Genomic DNA, 23,044 nt, shown 5'->3' with positions numbered 1-23,044 from the left:
TCTCGTTCGAAGCTGGGACTGTGTTACGTCGCGTGACTAGCCATCCTCATCGAACATCCTCTTTCACCTTCTTATTTTCTCCTTTCGTTGTATTCGTTCCTCTCTTTTATTTTCGTACTTTGATCGCGCCAAATTTCGACCAGTCATCAGTGAAACCGATCGCCCTCGGTTTTCGCTCGATTCTTTTTCTTTTGCATGTCGGTGCAACGTGCCTGAATTTTCCCGTTTGCAATCGATGACAATTGTGTCGCTGACCTCTCTTCCACCTAACAGTAAAATCTATACAAGATCAAACGAGATATTCCTATTTTTCCTGTGGAATGTTAATTGATAATATATTTGTTGTAGTATACATTTCTTGACTAGTATTGTCTTTCGATTTTTAGTGCCACCCCTGATGAATTTCGCCGAAATGATAGATAACGAATGAAATTCGTGAATGCAAAGAGTCAACGGGCAGAGTTACTCGGGACTGGCAGCGTGTCATCGAGTGGACTTGTATATCCTCCGATCTGCAACGATATATGATGCGACAGGTTGCAGTGAGTCATCGCGATACGGCCGTCTGCCGAGTGTCTGGTTGCGGCAAGGTTCATTCATGACGTTCCACCTTCCTTTATTCGTGATTTTTCCGAAAAGACCGCAAATCTTACGCGATGCGCAATCCCGTGCGTCACGAGGTGTAAGCCAGTCGGCTCGGCGAATTTCCTTTCGCGTAAAGTGAGAGCGGTCATCGATTGCTCAAATCGAGGCCCGGGTTACACGAATATCCGTTAACAGTTTGATTCGTGGAACCTGAGTCAACGGTACACGAGGGTACGAATAATCTATGAACCGTGCGCAGAATTTCCAGTGTAGGTGTACTCGACACCGATCGGTGACCTTGAAATTGTCCACCTCGAACGTCATCGTCACTAATAATAACCACCAATGTACCGAAATATTTCGCGTTCGATTTCCATTTTTTCCACGTAACCGAAAGTTCGTTCCTGAATCCTTGATGGAAACTCTCGTTACGCAACTGATAGCACGGAGGTTGGATCGTAAAATAATGTAAAACTTGATCGATTTTGTTTGCATATTACGGTACAGGTCTTCGTCCTACTGATTGAGGACAAATACGTTGAACTTTGGATGATGCGACTTTTCGGTTAATCCTGTTAGAACATCAAGTTTTCCTCGATTGTTCCATTACGTTTAGAACTGGTAGATGATTTAAGAGATCTACGAGTATTTCAAGAAATTCTATTTATGACATTATGAGCGTTACCTCGAATTTAACAAAACCGGAAAGAGTAATAGATATAGTCATTGTTTTGCCACAGAGGATATCCCTTTGCGTCAATTAAGTTGCGCGCTGAGTAAAGTGATCATGTCACGGGATTCTGTTATTAATCACACGTCTTAGAATAGTAACGATCGTAACGGTGTATTGGGAATCTCTAAGGGAGGAAACTGACTCGGTTATCATTCATAAATCTTGCAACATTCTTCTTCCTTCATATATTCACGATTATCTAATTTGTTGAATTTACAAAGCTTTGGGTCTTTCTTTGATCGGATCCCTAAGCGAAGTGAATGATTTTGTTTACAGCCGCTATTCTTGTACGTAACGCATAGAATGAAACAAACGAAACACGTGCGAAGATACGAGGCACGAGTTATTTAACAAGATCGCGAGACAAGATCGAGTAGGTGGCGGTTTGCCAAATCGAAGTACAAGCAAACATCTGTTCACGTACGATGTACCGTTAACGATTTTGAAGCAGAAGCCTGCCTGTGATTCACGGGGTTTATCTACAAATGTGCGAAGCTTTAAGCGGATCCATAAAGTAAACGACAAGTGGGTCCAGGTGATAACATTCTAAAATCCTGGTAACGTCGAGAGTTTCAGAAATTTCAATGCAACAAAAACTCCGTTTCCGCGTTTGTTGTGATTCTGGCTCGCCCGGCGTTATCGATTCCTCGTTGAGTTATAAACAATACCATGTGTGTACTATCTAGCTGTCTGATAAGAGACCGTTAAATTTATATTTTAAGTTTAGCGTGAGAGTGGTGGTAATTATACGCGGGACGTATCAATAGAAGAGAAGTCGAAGTTCGAGTTTGATATAAACGCGTTCCTCCTCTTCTTATCAGAAGGTTAGCCGATCGTACTGACAAAACATGTCTTGATGAGAGCTACGGGATTACACGAATATAGCGTGAAAGCCTTTCGAGGTGATACGGAATTAAATACCGTGCGTGTCGCAGTGATTTATTAAGTTATTTGTTCGTTGGAACCGGTGAATCTGTTCGGAACTGGAGGATATGAATGCGATCCACCGTTCTTCAGGGAACGGCCGAGGATGGAATCTTTGACGTACGGTTGAGAAGCCGTGGCAATTCCCATGCATCAGGATACTTTGCACGATTGCATAAATATTACACATGGAACTGTAGGACTCTGAATGGATTTCGAATGTGCGTGAATCTCTGTCGATGCATGTGACCTCACGCATGGAGCACGTGTGCAAGCTTTTCCACGTATAAATACTCTTCTGGCAGCAGGAAAGTCTCAGTCGGTCGCCTCTCGATACTAGTTCGTGTCGGTGGTACGTGTAATTTGTGTTGAGAAGACGCGATAGGAGGGTGTTCACTCGGAAATCGCTCCACGATACTGGAAAAACTTGGTGCACGTGACTTCGAGCAGGTAGATCCGATTGTAGGGATAAGCAACAGTGTTCGACCGTCCAGAATCAACGTACCAGGAACAAGGCATGAAAAATAGATCATTGAAAACCTCCCTGTTAAGGTTGATGATACTCGTTCCGTTGACCCTAGACAACATGGTCCTATCGGCGGCGGTGAACAGCGGTGGTCATCATCAACAAGTATCCAGGAGGATTCATCTGCCCCGTGCTGTGAACATGTCGAAGAAGTTTACCTGCGGTGAACCGCAATCACGAGCGTACAACTTGAGGGACTTGATGCAAAACGTCCACAAAAATCCCAGTGAAAGCGCTATTCAACCTGTGTACATCGTCCTGAAACGTTGCGACGGTCACTCGGGATGTTGCATGAGCTCCGACATGAGCTGTTCGCCGGTGGAATCCTCGATCTATTACGAAGAAATGGAAATCGAGATCTGGAGCCTCGAGACCAACAGCACGAGGAGACAGTGGATCAGGGTGGAGCAACACGGCAGGTGTTCGTGCCAAGTAACTACGATCAACGACCGTTATCAGCTGGAGCATCAACAACCTAACGTAATACTTATTTGATCTTACTTGATCAAATCGTGGACAATTGTTTCAAACACTTTAACGAGTATGAATTATTATAAATGAACGATATTATCGACTTATACAGAGATACAAAAGACTACCGATAGATCGGATCAATCGAATATGTGATCATCTTTTCTAATTTTAACGATTACCTAGGACGATAAGTCAATACACCGGCTCGATAGAACGCGAGCATTTCGAGCGTAGAACGTATAAATTGGCTTATAGCCTAACAACGTGATGATAACTTTTCAACGCCTACATGTCGGAGAATCATCGGTAGATACCTGTTTTACTATAATCGAATACTGCATTTTCCATTGAAACGTTAAAGTCACAGAACAAATGAAATCGTAGATTCACTAAGATGCCCGATGGGACACTTATATTTAAAGAAGAAACTTAAAAGAGTCGCAATAGTAATCGGAAAACATTGAAATTTAATGACAATTACAATGTACATGACTCGTTCAACTAGTCATATTTAGCATTTTGTTTTTCGATTACTCGCAATAGCGTTAAACAAAATGAAGGGTACCAAAAACGTATTACTATTTTAGAAATCATTGTAAAACTCTTTTAGCGAAGTGTTCGCTATTCGCCCATTGTGATATTATTTGGCCGATATCGTAATAACATCAAAACTAAGTTATTAAGGTATTTCATGTTTGTCGTAATGCAAAATGTATAAGTTGCTACATATGTTTACGAATTCATGATAATTCCAGTATTTATAAACGTTTGTCGGTAATTCAGAAGGCACTCTCGAAATAATATGAGATATTTAAGTATTCAGAAAGTATTAATTGGTAATTTAAATAAGATAAGAGACTGAAGTATGTTTAAATATATTTCTATACGCGTTTTCTGCTACGTATTTAAGTACCTCGTATAATTTATTCTAATGATAAATTTTGTGATAAGTATCAAATTGTATAAGCATAGATATTTATTGTATAGTATTTATTATTATTTATCACTGTCAAAGTATATTATTATGTTCATAGTATATAAATGTATGACTGATGTAAAAGTTAATACAGTTCAACGTATTTAATTAAATCTGCAAAATACTAAGAAATAAACAGCACTTTAAAAATTACGATACTTGTACACCATACGACGAACACTTTCAATATTCGAGTCAATAAATACAGTCGCATAAATGCTATATACTTTTGACGGAATTTAGTAACTTCGGAAACGAACAAATTGGACAGAAAGATTGTAACTTTTGATATGGAAAAAAAAACGAACAGTTCCAGATTTAGAGACAGGTGTACGTACAGTGCCGTGTCAGAGCGGCGCTATGGTCTGATCTAAGGACATAGAAATAATAAAAGTATTGAACAAATCTATCTGTACAACATAATTCCCGTTTAAAGCTAAATAAAAATATTTTCATTTTGATAGTTGATATATTAACAGCCAACGTTCGTTACACATTTCTCACGTGACTTTGTATACAAAATCGTTATCCAGTCTTAGAATCGCGCATATGGAAATTTAGATCGCATTCGGCGTCTAGTACCACGCCCTCTTCCGGTTTCATTGCTCGCTCCCCTCCCTGCATGTCCACCGCGCGCTACACCTTGACCTTTGAACAAATAATATATATATATATATTCCAATGTTACACCGATAATGCTGTAAATAAAAGATTATCATAATTTATCCTCTGCTTACCCCTGCCAGACTGACTTTCCCAAACAATGGGTGTCGGTCGACTACCACGTGCTGCCCTAAACGGAGATCGCGATGATCGCCGCGCCGTAGCACTTCTAGTACCGTTGGACGCTGTCGCGGCCGCAGCAGCAGCGGCTGCAGCTGCCATTGCCCTTTGACGCGTGTTACTAGACGGTGACGCTTCCGCTTCGCGGCTCTCCTCTTCCACTTCATCCTCTACTATGTCGCTTCCCGGTTCTTCGGTTCCTTCGCCAGTGTCAACTGCATCATCGTCCCCAGAGACTAAAGGGCCAGCTTCTTCCGTACGCTTTTCACTCTCTGTGCTGGTTCCTGCACGCGTAAGCGACTAATTAATAATCATATACATTTGATACGCGTTTAGTCAATAATACGACGAAATTGTATTAATGTACCGAGTGTAACAAATTGTGATTGTTCACGCTTCAACCTATAAACGAACGGAAATTAATATAGAGTTTAGGATCGCTACCTTCAGTCGGTGTCGTACTGATAGATTCTGTGATTATTTCTGTTTGATTATGTTGCTGACCATCGACACCGACTACAATAATACTAGGTATCGCAGGTTCTTCGCTAGTATCACCAACAGTGGTACCTGTTACAGACACTGGTGTCACTGAAACTGGTGTTTCCTGTTCTTCGGATGGTCCACTGCTTGTCTAGAAATTAATTTTACTTCCTTTAATATCGCGTTATGATACTATCGCGTTACATTATAATGTTTATTTATATTTTTACCGAGGGTGGTAAATCAGCCGCTGGTGAAACTTGCAATGGCGTAGTAGGCACGCTACGACCAGTACCACCGTCTTCCGATTGAGCAAGATCCATCCTTGTGTCATCCATACTTTCTTGGACTACTTGTGCCGCGCCAGAACTGGATGAACCAAATATTGTTCGTGCTGTTGATCCAGAAGGAGTTGACAGAGAGGGTGTCGATGATGCTGTTGTCGGGGCAGATGAATCTCCAAAAGTAAAGCGCCCTTGAGGAACCTGAGGTGAACTCACAGCTTCTCCGAACCCGTCTCCTCGCCGTGGGACGAATAAAGTCGGAGTGCTGGGTACTATGCTATCGTCGCCTCCATCCTCGTACCCTTGTTGCGGCTAAAAAGTAAATATTCTTAATATTTGCATTTGTTTTATTAATAAGAATGTCTTTCATTCTCGGTGTTATTCGAAAAACAAACCAAGAGAAGGTGTTGTTGTTGCTGTTGCCTAGGCATGGGTGCAATTCCCCGCGACGATCGAATCGCAAACGACGTAGGCGGTTCGCCCGTCGGTCCAGCACTACTAATCGCTTCGGATTGTTGCTGCTGTTGATTTGTGGGTACCGTTGCTTGTGCTTGCCTAGGTACTTCTACGCTCGTAGAATCTTCTCCCATTATAATCTCAACTTCGTTATTATCTCTCTCTACTTCTACCTCAACTTCGTAAGGCATTTCCTCTTCTTCTTCCATTTCTTCGTATGGATCGTTATCAAATTCTTCCTCTTCTTGCGTTTGATGGTTGCCACCTCCTTCGCCTTCGTCGCAATCCACTACAACTACGCACCCTTCTTCTACTTCTTCGTCTTGATCTCGTTGACTCGATGTTGGTACCTGGTACTCGACTTCTGAGGCACTCGCGCTAGCGGTGGACGCTATCTCTTGTCTGGACCGTTTAGTTTTAGGGCTAGGAACTTGCTCCTGTCTGCTATGATCTACGCTCTCTACGATTCCGGATCCCGAGGCCGTAGAATCAAGTGTCCTGGGCCGTTTGTGTCCTGTCGAGGCTTGCGACGTGCTCACCGACTGAGTCGAACTACTAGCTACAGTTTGCTGTTGATCACTCGCCGCAGCTTGTTGCTGCTGTTGTTGTTGCTCGACTCTTGGACTCACTAACGCGACAGTTTGCTGTTGCTGTTGCTGTTGTTGTTGCTGCTGCTGTTGACATTGTTGTTGAACACTGAGTGTTTCAGCACTTTCTGGATCTTCTCTTTGAGTCGACTCCGCCGATTCGCTCAACTGTGGCTGGACAACAAGTTGGCGTAAAGTACTAGGCGCTGTTTGCGACGAGCTGCTAGTGCTAGCTGGTTGAAAATCTGGAAGACTACTAGTCGGAGAGCTCGTTTCGGTGGTGTGTACTACTTGTTGCTGTGGTTGTTGTTGCTGATGAGGTGCTACCATCACCGGTGCACTAGCGGTTGTAGGTAAGACAGCAGCTGTTCTAGATTGCACTACTACGCTCATTGGACGAATACTTGCTAACGGCGTTTCTGCGCGAGCAGACATCGGTTTAATGTTGGCTGTTGGTGGTTCCGTGGTAGCGCTAACACCGCTGACGCCGGCCAATTGTCGCTGTAACTGAGCAACTCTTTGCGAAAGACTTTCTTTCTCCGCCTGAATTTCTGCTTTCTCGTGTTCCAAACGAGAGATTCTACCTTCCATTTGAGATTTAAGAGCTACGAGCCTGGCATCGTGTTCAGCAGTGTCGGATTCACTGGTACCAGCTTCGACTTTCGCTTTCAAATCGAGCAATTCTTTTTCACAGATCTTCTTCGATTCCGTTAATTGCATGATCTTAGTTCTTGCACCTTTTAATACTTGTTTCGCGCGCTCTTCCTTCTCCACGCTTGTCTTAGTCATGGTGTCAATTTCTTTTTTCAACAAATCAGCTTCATTCTGTATAACTACCATTTGACGCGACAATTCGTCAACTTTCGACGTTAACTCAATGTTCGTTTGACGCAACTCTGCTCGACCTTCCTCTCGCAATTGATCCTCGCGTTCTTGGGACACGTAAGCAGTATCCTCGGTTCCTGATGTTCCAGCTGTCATTCGAGACTCTTCGGATCGACTTTTCTCTTCTTCTACTGTTTTCGCGAGTTCCTCGAATTGAGTCTTGTATTTCTTGGCTATCTTTCTTATTTGAATCTCTTTATTCTTAATGTCGTTTAAGACTGCTTCTTTATCGCCGAGTTCTTTTCTTAACGTCGCTAGATCTTTCGCTTTAGAAGTAGAATCAGCGAGTGCTTCGTTCAAATCCAGGCCTAATTTACGTGCTTCCTCGGAAGCTTTCTGAACTTGCTCTCCTTGTGCTTGTATCTGTTTCTGGAGCTGTACCAGTTGTTCCTCTAATTTACTTTTCTCTACTTTCAATTGATTAAATTCGTCGGCGCGTTTAGCGTGCGTCTCGCGTTCAGAGGTGAGCAGTTTGCTAAGATTTTCGCGTTCGGTCTGTAATCTACGCCAATCTTCCGGACTCGTCTTGTTGGCTCTCTCTACTAATGCATTAGCTCTTTGTCTCCACCTAGTCGCCTCTGCTTTAAGACTTGTATTTTCCTGTAATAAAGACTCTATTTTTACTTGCATGTCTCGCGTCATGTCTCGAAGCGGCACTACTTCTTCGGAAAGTGCACCAACTTTCGCGGTGAGCTCTGAAACCTTTGCACTTAAGCTGTCTCTTTCTTCTCTCAGAATCCTGTTAGAATCTGTGATCGCGTTCAAAGTTTCAACTTTTCGTAATAGCTCTGCATGTTTAGACGTGGTCACTACGTCGATTTCTGATTTTTCTCTTTCCGAATTAAGAACAGCTTCGCTTTCCTTCAGTCTCTTCTCTAAGACCTGTATCAGTGAAAATACATGTTGATAATGGCAAACAAAGATTTCGGCGTATATAAATTTTGATAAATAATTCTAATACTAACCTCCACTTGTGATTTTAATCGAAGATTCTCTGCCCTCAAAACATCAAATTTCGTTACAGCTAAATCTTTTTCACGCCTCAGATATTTCATAACTCTTAATAATTGTTCTGCAGATTTAGAATCATCTTCGAGTCCGCTGAAACTACGATTCATTGCTTCTAAACTAGTGTCGGGACTTTCCTGGCTCATCTTGGTTTGCTGGCTATGCATGATCGCACTTTTGTCGCTTAGTTCTTGAATTTGAGTATGTAAAATAGCATTTTGCGCATCCAAATCAGTTACTCGCTGTTGCATTTCTTGCATTTCCTCGAACAATTTCTTCTCCCTTTCTTGATAAGCTGTCTTCTCGAGCTCTAGAGCTTCTACGGCAGAGTTTCTTTCTTGAGTTAAAGTTGTTATCTTTTTGTCTACTACCTGTGCTTCTTCTTTCAGCTTCGCTAACATCTAAGAATACGACAATAATAAAAATTAACTGTAAACATTTCATTCTTTTATCGAAATAGAAAAACTAACTATATGTATTTACCTGAAGATCTGCCGAATGTAACACCAATTCTCTAGCGTATTTCTCTTCAGCTTCTTTCGCTGTGACCGAAGCGGTATGCAAATCGCCCTTTACGATTTCTAATTCTCCCTTAACTTCGTCTAATTCTTCAAGCTTTCTCTCTGCGTCAGCTAATTTTTCTCTTAACTCGGAATCGGTCTCTTGTCTACCATTGGAAACTTTCGTTAATTCTTCTACTAAATCCTGCACTCTCTTTTGTAGAGATATTATATCTACGCGTGCTTCTTTTAAAGCTGTTTCTAATTCATCTTTACATTTATTATGTTGCGCAGTTAGCTCTCTTAATTGTGCTTCTGCACTTTCAGCTATATCGCAATACTGTTGACTTTGTTGTCGCGCGGCTTTCAATTGTTCCGAAAAGGATTTCGATTCCGCTTGCGTTGTTGCAAGTTGCATTTCAAGTTCTTTTAGTCTCTTTATGAGATTCTCATCACCACTGAAAGGTTTTGATATCGAATGAGTAACAGCTTGTCTAAGTTTAGTATTGAGTTCCTCTATGCGCTGAATATTTTGAGAATCAGATTGACGGGCTTGCTCTAATTCAGCACGAATTTGTTCGGTTATATTACGTTCTTCGGTCAATCGATCCTGTGCTGTTGCAAGTTGCCTTTCCAAATGAGATGTCAATTCTCTAAATCGGTCTTGTTCTTCCTGCAATCGTCGTCTCAAAGCAGCGCATTCCCTCGTGGCATCGTCCAAACGTTGTTCGGCACGCAACTGACCCTCGGCTTGAACACGTTCCAAACTAGCTTTAATAGATTCAACATCTGCTCGTAACAATGCTTGCGTTTGACGTTCTCTTTGATATACTTCGCGTTCCTTTAAAAGGCGTCCTTCGGAATCGCGTAAAAGCTGTCTTTCCTGTCGTATATTTTCCAATTGTACTTCAGCTCGGGATAAACGTGTCTGAGCAGTTAAAGTTTCATCTTTCAAAATCATTAAACTTTGCTCATGTTTGCCGATTGTCACGTTATAATTGCTGCATTTCTCCTCGAGAACTTTTATCTGCGATTTGTAAGAAGTAACATTCGCTTGTAGAAGATTAAATCTATCGTTAGCCGAATCTAATTGTGCTTTTAACCTGCAACAGCGGGCTGAACTTGCTTCTGCCTCCTTTCTAAGTCTATCAACTTCTTCTCCTAACATTCGTTCGTGTGCTGCTCTTTCCTTTCTGTAAGTATCAAATTCATCTGTCACTTGTTTCAATTTAATTTCATATTCTTTTAACTCCTTGCTTAATTCCTTTTCTTTGTTAACGTCATTCTGAGTAAGTTTAAATGATTCTTCTTTAATAGGTTTTTCTCCATCCGCTTCTTTTATACTGTCCTCCTCAACAATAGGAAGATCCTTCTTTTCAGACATATTTGTCTGCTTCAAACACTGTTGATACATATTTTTGTACATGTCTCGCTGTCTTAAAAGGCCCTCTAACATTTTTGTTTGTCTGTCTTGCGCGGCTTGCATATCTCCCAACTGTTCTAAATACTTGTCTAATTTCTCTTTCATTTCGCCAGAATTTATTTCGTCGGTTGCTCTTTCAATTTCTTCCTGTCTTGATGATAAGGTACGGACTATTGATAGTAATTTTTGATTATTTTCTTGCAGTTCTTCAATGTCTTTGAACGTCACAAGTTTCTTACTAATAATTTCAGACGATGCAAGATTATCCACATCCATCGCGCTTGAAAATTCATTCGAGTGGAGAACTGTCCCGCTCCTACTCTCTTGAACTTCCTTTAAAAGGAAGCATACTTGTCTTGCTAAATCTGACAATTCTGTTTTCAACCTTTGATTTTCTTTAGTATGATGTTTAGCAATACGATTTGCTTCGTCTGCCGTCTCTTGCAATTTATTATTTTCTGCTAGAAGTTCGTCTAATCTTGATGTGAGAGTTGCAATATTAGTCATAGCGGTTTCATAATCTTCGCGTTGTTGTTGTAAAATGGGTGCTTTATCTTCTAATTCGCGTAAAATTATATCCATTTGAGATTTCAAACGTTCGTTTTCTTCACGTTCTGAAGTTAATTCATTTGTAGCATCGACTAATTGTGTATAGATTTGAGTAAGACTCAAACCTTTTCTAAGCACACGACTAGCTATGGCTGCTGTTGGTGCAAGTTGTTCAACCGCTTGATCCAATCTCTCTTGTTTAATATTTTTAAGTAATTCATTTGCATGATCCAGTTCCTTTGAAAGTTCATCTATTTTTTGTTCTTTTTCTTCCAGATTTTCTTTATGCTGTAACTGAAGTTGATTATGTGTAGTCTCTAACGTTCCATATTGTTCGGTGGCGTGTTCAAGTAATTCCTGAAGTTCTTTAACTGCATTACTAAATTCTTCAGCTTTCGCATTGGCTTCGTCGGCCATTCCTTTGTACAGATCAGCAAGTCTGGTTTGAGCACTAATTTCTTCTCGATAGGAAGCATGTATAGAAATTTCGTGGGAACGCTGTTCTTCTAATTTTTGAGAAAGTTCGTCGCATCGTTTTTGAAGTGTAACATAAGATTCCCGCAATTGTGACATTGCTTCGTTAGCGATACGTAATTCTTCGTCCCGTTGTGCCAAACGTGTGTCTGTTAAAAGAGCTCGTGCTGAAGCCTCTGCTCTGGTTGCCTGCAATTCCGACGTTCTTTTCGCTAATTCTTCTTCAAAACCAGCCATTTGTTGCGCAAGAAGGACTCTTTCTTGCTCTAGCCGTTTTTCCTTAAAATCGAGAGTCATATCACGACTTCGGATTTCCTCTGTCTCTGCCAAAGCTTGACATTTTGCGGCAACAGCATTTTGTAGTTGAGTACTTAAGGAAGATAATTCGGTGTGCATTCTTTCAATTTCTGTATCTCGTCGTTCAACCTGTAATTGCAATGCATCTCTGTCATCCACAATTGTATCTCTGTGCCTGCGTAAATCCACATTTTCTTTCTCTAATCTGCAATAATAAATAATATCGAATTAGATATTAAAATTGCACGATACGAGATGTATTTTATAAAAATACCTTTTAACATTATCTTGTAATTTCTGTATTTCACCCTTTGCTTCATCTAAATTTGTTTGTAATTCGGCATTGTATTTCTCTACCAAGTCTAATTTTTCTTTACACTCTTTGAAGTTTGATTTTTCTTCAGTCAATTCTTTTTGTAATTTTTCCAGTGTTTGGTCTAAAGGATTAAACATTCAGTATAGAAGACAACAAAGACAGATTTATTATATATATAATAATAAACCTTGGATACAGAGGTATAGAAATTTTCTTTCTTTGAAATATGCAAATTTCTGTAACGTTAACTAATACGAGTCGTTTCGATATTGAGGAATGAAATGAAACAGGAGCGTTTGTATATAAAGAAAAAAATTGTTTATATCATTCGTATATACTATTTAAACTATTCAACGATCACGGTATATCCTCCCGAATAAAGGTTAACTCCTTCGTGTAAATAAACCGGGCAATCGTTATCTCAGAAAACGGTATAAAATTCAATTGAAGCTTACCATAATTTTTCCTATTTGTTTCGAAAACTGCTTTAGCCGTTATGTATTGTTCAAATTTTTCATTGAAATACGTGTTTAATTTCTTAACAATTCCTTCCGGAATTTGCGTTAATTCTTTGTCACTCAAAATTTGTCTCAACGCATTATGCTCGTTCTCTTCTGTTTTTTCCATCTTCTTTGTTAGACGTTATTTATAAAATCGAGCAAATCTTTTTCCAGTATTAAACTCGTATTTCAAGAACAATTACGTTCGATCGAAGGCACATTTGATACCACATTCAATACCTATCGCTCTCCTCTTCGAAAATGCTGTAGACTTTATCGAACTGACGACGCGGCTTACTGGAAACTGTACAATATACAACATACAACGTTCCGATCAACGCGTTCCGTTCTGGTAGCGCTAGTGTATCGTTTAGCAACTAAATAATATTCATAATTGAATTACACCAATTCATCTGTTGTTATTATATATCGTTAGCATAATTACATAAATAACAATTTCTCCAGGTAGAATCTTCACCTAACAAAAATATCTTCTATTCTCTGACTTTGATTTAATCTATTTCTTTTTCTCCTTTCCCTCTTTCCCGCTTTTATTACAAAAACAATTACAATGAGAAGAAAGTAATCATTTATTGTGTTGATATACATAAGCAAGTATACGAAATTGTTTATAAAATAATTGCATTTCGAATAACTACATGTTTTATTGCAACAATCAATTTACAAACATGAAAGTACAACATGCTGACCGGCATCTACTACTAATCGTCTATGTGTGTTCCTTCAATTAGTTTAATATTCCCAATTTTATAATCTATTCAATTGATAATTTAATGAAATCAACTTCTACATGTTAGTTAATGTAGTAAATTTATCATTTTTGTGTGATATTATTTAGTACAGCAATAATTATCGATCTTTTTAGTTAGTGGCGCCATCGGTGGCAAAACGCCCAAGTTTCTAGTTAAAAAAAGTTCCCGTTGTTTTTGTTAGATGGCGCCATCAACACATTTTTATTAATTAATTATTATTTCACATAAATGCATAATTAATACGATTTTTTGCTTGATGACACTCCAGTATATCCTTTTAATACAGTTTTTAAACATTTATCTGCTTTCATTTATCTGCAGCAATAATTATCGATCTCTTTAGATAGTGGCGCCATCGGTGGCGAAACGCCCAAGTTTCTAGTTAAAAAAAGTTCCCGCTGTTTCTGTTAGATGGCGCCATCGACACATTTTTATAAATGAATTTTTATTTCACACAAATGCATAATTAATACGATTCTTTGCTTGATGTCACTCCAGTATATCCTTTTAATACAGTATTTAAACATTTATCTGCTTTTATTTATCTGAAGCAATAATTGTAGTCGCTTTTGTTAGTGGGGCCATCTAGCAATAACAGTTGGGAACTAATTTCACTAAAAACTTGGGCGTTTTGCCACCGATGGCGCCACTGATGCTACAAAAACCAGTATTAAATAAAATATTTAAAAAAATGATAAATTGGCAAAATCACACATACGCTCACCATTGTATTATTTCCTAGACTTATTAGTTTATTTTATTTTATGTTAATTATAAGAAAAATGAGATATTAAATCAGTGTTCGTTTAACCAATGAGATTATTGGTGAATTCTGTTTGTGTGCACCAAATTAACCAATCACTGTAAAGTTTTAATGCAATTAAACAACAACTATTGCATGTAATTTTAATTGAAAAAGATTACAGATCCATGTTGTTTAATATTATCAAAATTTATAAACGTTAACCAGAGGTTATAGTTTAGGGTATGCGCACTTTCGTAATTTTTGTATGTGTTGCATCGTACACCTATTCTTTTGCGATTGAGATTTAACTTTGAAATAATTACGTACAAGACTTCTTTTAGATTGAAAATCCTCGACAGTGCTCGATGTAATAGTTTATTTTCTCAATCACTCTTGATAATCACTGTTAAATCACAACAAAATTTTTGGTTAAGTATCGTATCAAGACATTGGAATTTCGTACATGTTATCAGGTAAGTCAATACATTATTTAATTAAGGTTAATGACATCAATTAATTCTAAAACAAGAAACCAATGGATATTTTCGATTTATACGAGAAACAAATAATTCTAGAAAACTTTTCGATTATTCTTATATTTATTTAAGCATAAATAAGTTACAAGTTACTTTTTATCTATCAAAACATATAGAGCATGATTTTACTTTGATGAAAAACGTTTCATAGTTGTTCTATCTGTAATAATAGACGTTTTCACAAAATGAAACTTCTTTCACTTGTCGATGCAAAATATTGTGTGTTTCAATATTTAAGATTCTAAGTTGAACTCTTGTATATGCTGCTTAACACATTAATAATATCTACAATGTAAACAAGATTAAATCTTTGCGTGTAAACATATTTCAAATATGTATATAACAAAATTTGTTGTAGAACACTATTACAGATGCCATACATTTTGGTACGTGGTAATCTTGCATCATATGGTCATAGATATCCATGGAGGGTTTTAGTATCAGGTCTTAAAGGTATAGTGCTTTTTAGAAGTTCGAGCTTTTTACCATCATTCATTTTTGTTCAGTAATATTATAATGGATTCAGAAATTTGGTACTAGATGCGCAGCACAGTACATTAAATCAAGTTGGAAGTAAAGTTATAACTAGAACATTTAATATGTAACAATAAGTAATTCAATACAGCAAGATGTATTATCAGGGAACAAAATTTAACCATGCTACTGTAAAATAATTTGATAGTATATCTTACACATAAATTTCGAAAACCCATTATATGAAAAAGAGGTTAAAAAGATATTCCTTTGCAAAAGGAAATTTGTTTTCAGAAATATAACGCAAGAATCATTTTCATTCATTCATACTGTTTCTATTACTTATAATTTTTTCGAATATTTTCGAATTATTGTTTTCCAATTCCTCGCCTAAAAACTATCGAATATTAAATATAATTTGTCGTTAAATAAAAATGGTGATTGGTTATGACAAATTGCGTTCGTTCTATCAACGATTTATTTTAAAATCGAATCTCTGTATGAATCACGATATTACGCGTGTGTTATCAGTGATTTATAGTTTTCTTTTTTTTATAAACATACGATCTGATACGATAAAGAGATAAAGTGAATCACGTAGATCATGATTCGAAATCGAGTACGGGATTTTTCGTTCGAAACATTGAAGCCTTCTTTGACTTTCGTCGGTTTCAATATATATGGTGTACGTAAGAATCGAATCGTTGAAAACGAATGATTTAAAATAATTGTGTTGTAGCATCAGACATAGAACAACTGACTCGTTTTGCTTCTGGGGGATATTGCGATGACTCGACAATAGTATACTTGCAACATCCTTGTGTGATATTAACAGCTTTAGAGGTTCTTGGTTATAAAGTCGTCGCATCCTCGAGTACCAGTGTTAAACAAGACTATAATGAATACATGTGGACTATGAGAAAAGATTTTACCGAGCCTGAACCCGAACCTGTTATTAAGGCAGGTATGATGTACTATTGATTATTATCGTTTCGATTGTACGATCGAATTCGTTATACATCGAATAAATAGTATATGTGGTTTTCCTTGTGTAAAAGATGAATGGGTTTATTATATTTATTTTTTTACTTGAAAATTAGAATTTTATAAATTTGACGAAGTAACCACATGATGTGGTACTATTTAAGTTAAAAACAAGAGGAAAGAATGTTATCAAATATCCATGTGTGTATGTGTGTGTAAAAGATTAAACATTACAATAATTTTTTTTTTTTATTTTTTTGAAACGTAAATGATATTGAATACATATCGTAATCAAATTACAATCTGATATTTTTTTTTTTACCGACTTGTTTATTCGTTTTCGTACTTTTCTGTTAGAGTTCTCTACTTGTAGAACGTTGATTAAAGTTATAACTTTAATGTTTCGTATGATACGGTTATAGTGTAACTTTCGTATCTTTGAACAGGTGTTTTTTGTACGATCATTGAGATTTACCAATTTATACGAGATTTTAATACATCTTATAAAATATAACGAACTATAAGAGACTTGTTTAGCGTTCGTTGCTAGCACATTATTCTCGTAGGAATGCCAAGAAAGACGAGTATGTTTTTATACAGGTTATGTGTGGTGGTAGCTGACGTTTTAATTTGATGCCAGATATGACAGATCAGATGCTTCGTATTAAATAACGATTGTTTTATCTGATAGTGACGTATATCGTGTATTATTTAATGTGATGTACGCATAAAGCTTTTGTTATTGCGTAAATCAGTACCACCAGATTCTCTCCACATTATTAATTTCTATTAATCTTGATTAGACACGTGAAATGTTTAATTGTACGATTATTGCTCTCTTTTTTCGGAGGGTAAACTTGTTAAATTGAAGTTATAAAAGTGACTTTGAGAAATAATTTAAAAAGAATACATTTGAAAGTTCATCTTAGGGTGATTTATAAGTTACTAAAATTTGAATTACATGTTTTATGCTGTGCTTTTAATGTATCTATGATCATAGTGCAAAATTATATTGTATTAAAATTTTGGTACTTCTCAAGTTTTGTGTTTATTGTATTGTATACTAGTAGAATGTATTTTAGTTTTGATTCCGTATAAGAACAATATTTAATGTAATATTTACAATAAAGAAAGGGACACTTACTTTTTATTATATTAAATAATATTTGTATGTCAACTGAAAAAATAACAAAATATAAGAAGTGCATAGTGTGAAATATTGCAAGTAAATCATGGTAAAAAAACGTGGAATTGTGTGGAATTATTACGATAAGAAGATGGCTGGTTCTCAGGTGATTGCATTTTGTAAATTTTGTAATCAGTCGTATATTCAGAATGCTACTCGAATGGAACGACATATGGAAAGGTGTCCAAAGTGCCCAGAAGATATCAAACAACAATTCATACAAGTAGCTCATAACAAGAAACATAAAGCTAACAATCTTGATAATAAAATAAACAATGGTTGGCCAAAGCAGGAATCATCTGTAGATCACAGTATAACTGATAATGAATTGGATGATTTGGATGATTGGAATTATAGAAATCAGTCTTATTCGAATGAAGCATCTAATATAGTACAACAAAATATGGATCTGGTGATACAAAATACAGAGCAAACTTGGGCAAATCGAAATAGCACAGTCGAAAACAATGATACGGATACAAGTTCAGTCAATAGGAATTGGGAAACAAATCAGAATGATACTGGATCTGTTGTACCTGGTAATATGAAAAGATCTTCTCTTACGAAAGTTCTAAGTTATAAACTTAGTTTTAGGTTACATTTAGATGGATTACATAATACAATTAGATCTCAGAGAGTTATTTAATACAAATGTTTAAGGAATTTTTGAATATGTCATATAGCTGGACCTGAGGAAAGGACAGGTTTGGTTCATCAGAGGAAATCGTATAATCCTAGAAGAATATCTCAATGGCCAATTTCTTCCATGCATGCATCCGATTGTTCACCTTTGCAAAGCAAAATATACCAGGAGCAGTTATTAGAAAGACGTGCCTTAAGAAGAGCTGCAGAATTGGAATTACGACGTAAAACATTGGAATTAGAAAGGTTCCAATGGGAGTATGAAAGAGATAAAATTCAAACTGAAGTTCGTTGGGCACATGAAACCCGTATGATGCAACTTAAAGAAGAACGAGAAAAACAAGCCATTGAACATAATAGAACAAGGACAATTTCACATGTGGTGTAACCAATTGTAAATAATGACTTATATCTACTGATAATGAACAATATTATCGCATCTCTGAAGTATAGAAACAGATTTTTATAGAAGATGAAACCATTCCTATTCAAACAAAATGCACAAAAAGATAGCGACAGAATATATAAAAATATATTATATGCTGTGTAAAGAATATGACTTATGTTTATAAATAATTTTTTATCGAAAGTTTTCATTTAACAATTGGAAAATGTCTTTTAACTGCACTGAACCATGCGAATAAAAGAAGAATGTACTAATGTGCTTTTATAAACATTCAAATTTGTTGTTTGTATTTTATAGTATAATAAATTTAAATTTATTTTTTATATTTTAGTATGTATAATCCAATTTGTAAATGAAGCTAATATTAAAACAGTTTTATACAAATGATAAAAATCCATATACATCCGATTAATCTTTATGTATTTGAAAAACTAGTTTTCATTTATACTGTGTATTTCTTGAGTAATGTTGTTGAAGTAGCATTTTAGATAAATAAATTTTTGATGTCATTAAAAGTAACGAACAATGCACATATTATGTTGACTTCTTTCCTCTTTTATAACTTATAAATAAGTATATATTCGAGTAACAATGTCTATCAAGAACATTAATTCTTTTCATTAGTTAAAGTACATAAAATAAAGAGATTAAAAAATTGAACGCAAGATTCTGTTTACACAAGGGTGACACGAGAAAAATGATATCCGACGGTATGAGATTAGGTTAGATGTTTTTACAATAATACCATAGACATAATATTTTTCTTTTAACAGTAAAAGACAACGAAGTCTAACAACCCTTTCAGTTCAACAATGTCGCAATCAGGGAATGCTACAGCCGCAAAATTAACCACCGTAATGAGCGACGAGAATTACTATTACGTCGGCGTAAAAGCATCCCCTTTTGCGAGTGATTGTGTTGTTTTCGGCTTAAATCCGGACGAAATATTGGCTCTCTCCAAGCGCTTTCCAAACTCTGGTACAGATGTGGTCAACGGCGTTATGATCAAAGGTTAACATCAACAATTTCTATATACATTTTGTTTAAAAAGTTAATGTAGTTTAATTGCTACATTTTCTCCGTGTAAAAATTTACGTGACTTAAGAAGCTCGATATGTTTCGAATCAAAGTCTTTGTACATATGAATATTAATTGAAATCTCTTAATTTATGACACGAAATTTATTTCAGGACCACCTTTTTGCATCATTAATGCCCTGGCAGAGTTAGGATATCGAGTTATCTGTAGTACAGGAGAGGCCGAGATACTCTGGACTCTGCAAAGAGAGCTATAAGATCAACAATTGTTCTCAGGATTAAAATTTGACAGACAGATATGTACATGCATATTTAAAGTATGCAGGTGCAGTTGTCCATTATTAACGAAGTATTAAATTATTTACCAAAAATGCATACACAGAACACACGGATATGCGAATTAGTGTGTTCATTTTTGTTATTGTATTTCGATCGATACTTTTCAAACTTCCTTTAGGGATATGTGCCTTTTATAGGATGAATTTATATAAATAGACGTACAAGAATGATTTTTACCGATTTTCGTAAATTCGTAAAAATGTAGTTGACAGTAAATTGCAGTTATTTTGTATTGTTTTATACTTAAATTACAATAATCGAGTCCATAGATTGTTTTCTACTTCGATAACAATTAATAACAAAATTACGACAATGATAAGACTGTACGGGTACAATTTATGACATTTTCTACATTTCCTCCGATTAAAGTATTTTGTTACGGCTGTTCATTTATCCGACATGTAAAGTGGCATGAAAAGCAATTATCGAACGGATAGATACGCGAGTAGAATTATGTAACGTTATTTGCACATATAACAAAAATAATAATTTTAAATTTTATTTAATCTCTTTTAATTTACACAGAATCAAGATTCGCGAAAACATAGTGCAATACATTAATCTGCCTTGTGTTGAAACAATTTTAAGGCATTTTATACCCAGCTATTTTTACGATCGAATCATAACGTTTCGTATTATTGTTTTTTGAGTATATATTTGTAATCCTTGTATTGATATGAAATATACGGAATCAAAACTATTGTTAATATTATGTAGTATGATAAAAGAATTTTTATTACGACTAGCATTTATTGGATTAATATATTAATCAATAAGGTAGTAATTGTTAGCGCAGCATTACGCTTGTCGATGTGAAACAACTTGTAGCAATTAATTAAAGTGCTCTACTTATATACAAAGTAATTGAAAAATAATATTATTGTATAAAGGCCGATTTTCTGTAACGGCCTTATTTTCATAGGCATTTTCAATATTCTTACGAATTATAAAATTGTGTACACAACGGTGTAGACAATTTTTGCATATTTTGCATATTGTCAATGAATGTTGATTAATTAAAGAATATAACGACGTACCATAATCTAAGAATATTTCTAACACTTTCTTCGTGGCTCGAGTTTATATTTCTTTTAAAAAGGTTAAGTGTAACCTCTACTTTTTTGGTGAAATGTTAGGCAGGTGAGATTTATTCAGATACTCGTGACTACGCACACGATAAACATGGAACACAGTCATGGACATAATGATCAGAATGTATGCTGCAGTTCGGGTAACGACCTCGGTATTCGTCAATCTCTCGTAGAAATGGAGTTTGAACGTGGTATATGGTATGCAGGTAAACAATTAAAGTGTAACTGATGTTATTGACTCTTGTGAACATGTTGTAGAGGACTTGTCCTGAAATTATGTAATTTTTAGCGCAATATAACGATTTGGACCGTGTGAAAACCTTGCTGAAGAAAGGTATTTCAGCCAATGTCGAAGATTCCGCGGGATATACAGCCTTACATTACGCATCTCGAAACGGACATTACGAAATGTGCAAAATATTGTTGGAGAACGATGCGAAAGTTAATGCACGGACTCATTGTGGGCACGCTACTGCTCTGCATAGAGCAGCAATGCAAGGTCACGTTAACATTGTTCAACTTTTATTGAAATCCGGCGCAGACTCTAATTTAAAAGATGTAGATGGTTACACTGCTTTACATAGAGCATTTATAGGTCGTTCGGAGTCTGTTTGCAAGCTTTTGATACCATGCACAAACTTAACATTGTTGAGTAACAATCAACAAAGTGCAGAACAATTGGCAAAGGAAAACTGTCCTAACATCTTACCATTTTTATCCGAATACATAAATACAGAATGATAAATGAAGGACAATCAATAAACCATACAGTTTATTTACCACAAGAAGGTGAATGTATAAAAACAAAATCGTAGAATCAAAAAAAAAAAAAAACTCGAGCATATTAGCAAAGTTAAAGAAACTATCAGTGTGAATAATATACATAAATGTATTTTTAATGTTAATAAATTCTCCTGACCCCTATGTATAAAAATTGTTGGGAACGCTATGAAAAATAAATTCGCAAAGTAAATGTATGTACACTGATAAATATCTTGAAAACTTAATGTGACGAATAAGAGTAAAGATATATTCGATACCGTTCTTTCGATAATTACGATACAAATAAGAAAAAAAGTTGTCGAAAAATACAATCGTCGACTAATAAATGTATCAGTTATCCTTCTTTGTTACATATACTCATCGTTTAAATTAGCTTGACAATTTGCCCGTTACCGAACTAAATAATTAATATGCATCAAGCTTCGTGAAGTTTCATTTTACGACATAGGACGATACTTTTTCTTCGTAATAGAGAAACGAATACCGATAAGAAAGGAATGCACGCGTTATTCGATCAAGCGATAAAGGAATAAATTTACAAATAAAGCCGATGGATGTGCGTCGTTGTATTCGTCTCGTTCCATGTGCTCGTCGCCCGTCGGCCGTCGGAACGGAGAGGGGTCGTGCACTTGATATTGAATCGTTCGTGCCCGGTCGTTTCCTCTCGGCGAGGCTCGGTAATCGTCGTGAAAATTCGACGGTACTCGATGAGTTGCGGTACGCGGAGCGCAGTACGGCCGCCGGAGCCCCCTCGCGATAAACGGTGCTGCCACCTACCGGAACACCTCCCGTCTTCTGTACGACTGCAATCGTTGCATGGAGTCAGTCGTTTCACGAATACCGCGGGTGGTTTGCGCGAAGGCTCGCCGCCGCCTTTAGCCGTTCCGCGACGGGATCGTCCGTCGTTTCGCGGTCCGAGGTTTCGTCTGCGTGTCTTCGACCACCTTTTCCCGCTTTGGAATTCCGGTGCGATTTTGCTCGTCGATTTGAGTGACAATCGCGAGCGATGTAACCGTGCCCTGACGTCACACGGCTAATCAAGTGCACACACGAACGCAAACACTGGCGCGCGCGCGCCTGCCACTCGTGTCCGTATACAGTGTATACTATACACGGACGGCCTGCGTAGCTGCGTGCAGTATACTACGTGCGAACACGTATAGGGCCGTGCACACGAGCGAAACCGATAGAGCTCGAAGAAGAGGGAAACAGCGTGATCACGAAAGATAGAGGAGAAAGAACGGAAACTGTGAAGATAAGAAAGAAAGAAAGAGATATACATATA

At 36.9% G+C, this 23,044-nt stretch overlaps 4 protein-coding genes across 11 annotated transcripts; 3 read left to right on the top strand and 1 right to left on the bottom strand.

Annotated features, from left to right (window-relative positions):
- Window positions 1-983: 983 nt before the first annotated feature.
- LOC128877512 (uncharacterized) lies at window positions 984-4,043 on the top strand. Its single transcript, XM_054124877.1, has one exon. It carries the CDS (start codon window positions 2,760-2,762, stop codon window positions 3,261-3,263), a length of 504 nt encoding a protein of 167 aa, XP_053980852.1. The 5' UTR covers window positions 984-2,759; the 3' UTR covers window positions 3,264-4,043.
- A 377-nt stretch (window positions 4,044-4,420) lies between these two features.
- Window positions 4,421-14,627, bottom strand: LOC128877505 (nucleoprotein TPR). 2 transcript variants are annotated; one of them, XM_054124846.1, is made up of 10 exons: window positions 14,609-14,627; window positions 12,719-13,067; window positions 12,222-12,384; window positions 9,188-12,152; window positions 8,662-9,105; window positions 6,164-8,578; window positions 5,715-6,080; window positions 5,572-5,635; window positions 4,956-5,285; window positions 4,421-4,866 (listed from the first exon to the last, which is right to left on the bottom strand). In XM_054124846.1, exons 2-10 carry the CDS (start codon window positions 12,888-12,890, stop codon window positions 4,754-4,756), a joined length of 7,032 nt encoding a protein of 2,343 aa, XP_053980821.1. In that variant the 5' UTR covers window positions 12,891-13,067; window positions 14,609-14,627; the 3' UTR covers window positions 4,421-4,753. The 2 variants fall into 2 exon arrangements, with proteins under 2 accessions (XP_053980821.1, XP_053980820.1); XM_054124845.1 differs by lacking the exon at window positions 14,609-14,627 and having other exon boundaries at window positions 5,446-5,635.
- Window positions 14,215-23,000, top strand: LOC128877511 (ankyrin repeat domain-containing protein 39-like). Of its 7 annotated transcripts, XM_054124871.1 has the most exons (5): window positions 14,216-14,521; window positions 14,623-14,754; window positions 16,031-16,255; window positions 21,022-21,182; window positions 21,266-23,000. In XM_054124871.1, exons 4-5 carry the CDS (start codon window positions 21,068-21,070, stop codon window positions 21,715-21,717), a joined length of 567 nt encoding a protein of 188 aa, XP_053980846.1. In that variant the 5' UTR covers window positions 14,216-14,521; window positions 14,623-14,754; window positions 16,031-16,255; window positions 21,022-21,067; the 3' UTR covers window positions 21,718-23,000. The 7 variants fall into 7 exon arrangements, with proteins under 7 accessions (XP_053980849.1, XP_053980846.1, XP_053980844.1 ...); XM_054124874.1 differs by lacking the exon at window positions 21,266-23,000 and adding an exon at window positions 15,176-15,270 and having other exon boundaries at window positions 14,215-14,754; window positions 21,022-21,165; XM_054124869.1 differs by having other exon boundaries at window positions 14,216-14,754.
- Window positions 16,262-19,265, top strand: LOC128877510 (uncharacterized). Its single transcript, XM_054124868.1, has 2 exons — window positions 16,262-18,000; window positions 18,145-19,265. Exons 1-2 carry the CDS (start codon window positions 17,508-17,510, stop codon window positions 18,489-18,491), a joined length of 840 nt encoding a protein of 279 aa, XP_053980843.1. The 5' UTR covers window positions 16,262-17,507; the 3' UTR covers window positions 18,492-19,265.
- Window positions 23,001-23,044: the final 44 nt, after the last annotated feature.

This window comes from Hylaeus volcanicus, chromosome 5 (assembly GCF_026283585.1).
Source record: "Hylaeus volcanicus isolate JK05 chromosome 5, UHH_iyHylVolc1.0_haploid, whole genome shotgun sequence".
Taxonomy (NCBI): Eukaryota; Metazoa; Arthropoda; class Insecta; order Hymenoptera; family Colletidae; genus Hylaeus; species Hylaeus volcanicus.
The sequence above is the reverse complement of the archived record's forward strand: the minus strand, read 5'-3'. Positions and strand labels throughout refer to the sequence as shown.